The following is a 5,598-nucleotide window of genomic DNA, read 5'->3' on the forward strand; positions in this document are numbered from 1 at the left end:
CGTTTTCTGTAACCTGTATAATCTAAGTACCTGCTACAAAATCTGTTCCAGTATTGTATGATTGTATCATTTTCGTATAAATCATTCCACTATTTACTATATAATTATATCTACAAGCACTATTTTTTAATTGATCATTAAAATTTCATGACTATGTATTTTGTATAACAAATTAATTGATACTTTTCTCTTCTCTCATCTTTCCTTAATTGTGGTGGATTATATATTTTCCATTCTCCTATAAATGCTGCCACGGCCTACCTGACTCTCAGCATTACTACGGCCTCCATCACCAACACACCATCTCATTTAGCAAGATGGAGGAAAGAACACCCAATGGGTAGTGTGACAGTAGCAACAGCGAGGCATGGTGCAAATGAATGCAATTTTTGTAGATCCCTGAAGTCCTTGTGCTCAAGAGAGCTGAAAGGCAGCATACAGTATCAACTGCAAGCATTTTGGCATTGTGTGAGCTGTGATAAGGGCACACCCTATCAAAAGCTTCACAAACTGTGGGTTGTTGTATTGAACTAGACATTATTGATCCACCATGTGTTTTCCTACGCATGTTAGAGGGCCTCTTGGAGTGCTTTCCTCTATGCCTATGCTGCCACTGCTAGTAGCAGCCTGTGCTGGAGAAGCCTTCACAGCTTCCTTCTCATCATTACTATTAATACCAAGTACATCTTCATGATGACCTTCACCAACACCACCAAAACCCTCTGAGTCATCTGGTTCACAACCAGGCATTGGGCATTCCTCCTCACATCTGTGCTACTGCTTGTGCCCTTCTTACTTTTTTACCATGTAGACTTATGACGGTTCATGTTTCCTACAAGTTCAGGGGAACACAAATGAGTTCCTGATTTCCCCTGCCTCACATGGCATAGACAGGGGACTACATCCTCATCTAAACCATCTATTGTATGTTTTAAAAACCACAAAACGGTTTATTTGTGAGTTCTTTAAAAAGCCAGGTTGACACAGATTGCCTTGTAACAAAGAGGGTTCTGCTGCTGCTGATCTAAGCAGCATTCTAGAAGCTTCCCATTTGATATCACTCCCACCAATCACCTCCACCGGTAGTAACATATTTATCATCATCATTCTCCTCCTCCACCACAACAGTTGTGTGTTATGTAGTATTGTGTGCTGATCTTTGTAAGATAGGTAAGATTTTATTTGCCTCTACTCCAACATGGGCAATGTGGCGGTGATAATGGATGACGACAAATGACGTGACATTGGCTGCTGTTGCCCAACAGTGTGTGCTCTTTCTGAGGCGGACAATGAGGGTGTTGTTGATGGTGGACGTATGTTTTTTTTCTTTTTACTTTAAAATATAGAATATAAACTGTAGGTATCTCAATTTTTGTTGTTGGTGCACTGCTAATAATAAGAGGAGCACTACTGCTTTAAGTTGTGGTGGTCATGGCTGCCTGTTACTCACAGACTGATTGACTATGATTATGATCATCATCACCTTCTTCATTGCTGCTGCTGCCACCAACACCATAACAGTTGTTGTAGCACTAAGGATTACATCATTGGCTCTGTCACTACTTCCATCAAGGTCACTTCCTTCCCCTACTTATGCAGTTTGTGCACCACACAAACACTCAACACTCCACTCATCATGATCATTGACCTTCTCCATTTCTGCCTCAATCACTCCCTCAGCCATCTATCCTCCCTCCACCTCCATAGAGTCTTGAAATAGAAGAGCCAAAGCCCATTCACCATCTATCCTATCTTCATGATTTGCTGATGATGTATCAGACTCTGACTCTTTCCTTGTACAGTAGGTAGTTCTTATACACCCAGAGGTTTATGGCTGTCCACATTCAGACAAATCTTTTACGCATCATTAGAATCATCTTCCCTCTCACACACACTAGTAAGAACACATGTGCCAGCAACATGCCATTCTTTTTTAGACAACCAGTTCCACCCTGGAGGTGACCTCTTTGTCCTGACTTGAGGATGACGATAATGATGTTGGTAAATCCTTCCTTTCAGTTTTATTCCTCTTTAGACGCGAAAGCTGGAAGTCAAATGCAATTGTTCCTGTTTTGAAAGCAGCAGTTACTAATCTTTTGCAGCTGCACCCCTCCCTCCCCATGGCCACAGTGACAATGATTATCACCACAACCACCATGCCACAAACTCGACATTATTATATTTGTAATAATTCACTGAGTGTACCTGTTAAAACTGAAAGCATAAAAGCACATGTCACATGGTGTGTGCCCTATACATAGTCTTGATATAAAGCAAATGTAGTGAATTTGCAAACATACAGTAGTAAGCTTCACATATCAATAAGATTGAGTGAAAATGCAATATAATTGGTTTCGTTAGCAAACTTTTAAAAAGTGCATACATTTTTATGCTGCGAAAAAGAGGTACATTTCACATGGTTCATGACTTTGTGTGATAAGTTTGCACATGTCTTCTGCTTAGTAAATACAGCCTATCATACAATGGGGAACACCAGCTTTTTATGTTTGGGTGGAGAAAATTCCTTCATCATCAATAAGCATGCCACACTACTAAATGACATAGAGTAAGTATAGCAATAGCTGGAGATAATCTGACTTCCAGCACATTGCTGCGAAGACAGGAAATGAGAAATGCCTGCTCCTAGATTTATGTTTTCCTACACTTAAATGGAATGGCAGTATCTGATGGCAATCCCGCTTCTGAGTCACTGCCACTGTGTTTTCTGCAGATACAAAGTTACCAGGGCACCTTGACTGTCTACCTGGAGAAGCTCCGAGCATTGACCAAGAGGGTGGAGGTGATGGAGGGGGGAGGAATTGCTTATACTGAGCTGGACTTTGAGCTGCTTAAGCTGGAGATGAGAGAGATTGAGTCTCTAGTGGTGGATCTCAGAGCTTCTCTGAATGGATCCAACGTGAAGGTGGATTCTCTGTATGTGGAGGTAACTAACATGTGACATATGTGTGGAGAAACATGCTAAAATGTTTCAGAAATACAAACTGCTCTCTGAGATCAATATGGTAAACATAAATACATTGATGAAGTAATTGTCATTCACTTACCAACTACTGTTCTGCCATTATAATTTCATTTATAAAGAATTCACACATAGGTTAATTATGAAGTATCAAAATCCATTACTAATTTGCACTTTTTCAGGACCCATACTGAATGGGAGAACTTTGAGCTGTTTACCAGGTTACACATATACACTTTCTTACCAGATCCCCATATACACATACTTCCCAAAAAGAATGAAGTTTAAAGTTCCAGCAGTCGTATCAGTCATAGTGAAAAGTAGATTTGTAGTACATTTTAATGGGCCTGGATGAGAGAAGTGTACATTTGTTGCAGATTTATTGCATAGATTAAAAATTTAGTGTATAGAGCTTTAGAAATCTCACAGATTTCTTATTAAATGGTTTTCACAGATTTCTTATTAAATGGTTTTGCACATATATAAAGAAGAGACCTGTGAGGTCTAGAAAATTCTGTACACATGAAGAAGAGATCTGTGAGGTATGAAAAGTGCTGTACACTTGAGGTTTGGAAAGCTTTGTCCATTATAATTTGATATTTGACGAATTCTCATGTTGCTCCCAAAGAGATTAAACTGGTGAATCTGGGGTTCCCCTGTTAAACACTTCTTCTCTTTACTCCCTGCAGATACGGAACATTTCCATCATAGTAAACCAAATGGAGTCATACGATAAGAACAACATCCTGTCGGTACGACGGCAAATTGTGTCGCTTCGGAAAGTGCTGGAAGAATGTAAGAATAATGAAGCAAAACCCATCCCTCCTCCAGTTGACTATGGTAAGTCAGAGACTTTGTATAGCCAATTATAAACATAAAACCTGCAAACATTTCCATGATATTGCAGATTGTGATTTTTTTTTTTAACCCTCAAGGCATTCAAAATCTATGCAAGGTCCTAATACCGATTCAAACTTTATGGTCCACAGGTACTTGTAAACATAGAGAGATTGTAAACATCACCAAACCCTTCATGGTGCAGTTGAACTGGATGAGCTTCAGCTATAAATTTGGAGGCTGGGGCAAGGATTCATTCTTGGGCGCCAATCAGGATATGTACTGGATAGCCCCCTTGAACTTAGACTCACGGATAATGAACACACTGCGCTTCTATAAATCTTACGATGACCTCTTGCTCTACAAAAATCCCAGAGATAGGTCTGTCCCTGGTTACGGACAAGGTGGTGGTATGATTGTTTCAAACAATTTCATGTACTACAACTGTTACCACTCCAGAGACCTCTGCAAACTGAACATAGAAACCAACACAGTGGTACGTAAGACCCTTACAGATGCTGCCTTCAACAATCGATTCTCCTATACATCTTCCTCCTGGCAGGATATAGACCTGGCCAGTGATGAAGATGGTTTGTGGGTCATTTACTCCACAGAGGAGAATTCTGGGAACATCGTCATCAGTAAACTTAATTCCACCTCCATGATAGTGGAGAAGACCTGGTTCACGTCCCAGTACAAGCTTGGCGTGACCAATGCATTCATGGTATGTGGAGTCTTGTATGCCACTAGGACCCTCAACACACGAAAAGAGGAGATTTTCTTCATGTATGACACAAAGACAAGCAAAGAAGTGAAGCTGAGCGTCTCCTTTGACAAGATGATGGAAAATGTGCAAAGTCTGTCCTACAACCCTAATGATCACAAGCTCTACATGTATAATGATGGTTACCTGGTGACATATAATCTCTCTTTCATGCCCATCGAATCAGAGATTTAACATCCCATATAACAGTTGGATCTTTATTTTATTTTCTTGGTGAGGGAGCCTTTAACCCATCAAGGGTTTAACATGCCTTATTCTGAGTCTTCTTTCAACTCCATTTCACCCATTTACTTTGGTTTATTGTGGTGCCTTTTCAATGTCAATAACAAAGTTTCATAATAAACTATCCTTTTAATGTGATACACAAAGTAATTTGGTTCATGTCAATAAAACAATGATGCTAATTAATCACTTCCTCTAGTGTTGTTTTATACATTTAAAACTCTTTTTCCACAAACCAATGGAATTCCTTTAGAGCTGTTATTGGCATCTTACTACAATCTATTCTAGATAATAAATACATTTTTCATTTTTCTTTCTTGTGAGAAAAACTGCCGTTTTAGAACTGGTACATTACTGTATATGTAACCCTCCCTGCCCAACGTAAAGGGAAACTACATCGTTGTGTAGTATTGGCTACTCAGCATGACTCAGGGTGCTGGATTCAGGTGGCTGGGCAATGAGGTACAGTAGCAAGGATGGAAATAATGGGCGCCAGAATAGTACAACATCAGTCTTTTGTTTCATGTCCCCAGGCACAGGGACATTCCAGACTCATGCGACAACATTGTACCAATTTTCTAGTATTTATGGAAGCAGAGAATTCTTATATAAGTGCCCACTCTTAACACTCAAATAGAAGTGTATTGGCTTAATTGAGCTACTGGTGTCGGACCCGGTCCCCCTTTGTTGCCTCGGAATAATCATCTGTATTACCCTGGTTAAACGAGGTCCATACAGGGCTCCTGGCTTGTTCTTTGCAATTTACAACGGTACC

The 5,598-nt window shown here is 40.0% G+C and overlaps 1 protein-coding gene across 1 annotated transcript; it reads left to right on the top strand.

Annotated features, from left to right (window-relative positions):
* The first annotated feature begins 1,983 nt into the window (after window positions 1-1,983).
* On the top strand, window positions 1,984-5,009 carry LOC142498606 (olfactomedin-4-like). The gene is made up of 4 exons (XM_075606812.1): window positions 1,984-2,001; window positions 2,732-2,944; window positions 3,670-3,820; window positions 3,970-5,009. Exons 1-4 carry the CDS (start codon window positions 1,984-1,986, stop codon window positions 4,773-4,775), a joined length of 1,188 nt encoding a protein of 395 aa, XP_075462927.1. The 3' UTR covers window positions 4,776-5,009.
* Window positions 5,010-5,598: the final 589 nt, after the last annotated feature.

This window comes from Ascaphus truei, chromosome 7, assembly GCF_040206685.1.
Source record: "Ascaphus truei isolate aAscTru1 chromosome 7, aAscTru1.hap1, whole genome shotgun sequence".
NCBI lineage: Eukaryota > Metazoa > Chordata > Amphibia > Anura > Ascaphidae > Ascaphus > Ascaphus truei.

Coding starts and splice junctions, on each gene's coding strand:
- LOC142498606 (XM_075606812.1), top strand. Junction 2,945..3,669: donor TGGATTCTCTGTATGTGGAG/GTAACTAACATG, acceptor TACTCCCTGCAG/ATACGGAACATTTCCATCAT. Junction 3,821..3,969: donor CCCTCCTCCAGTTGACTATG/GTAAGTCAGAGA, acceptor TATGGTCCACAG/GTACTTGTAAACATAGAGAG.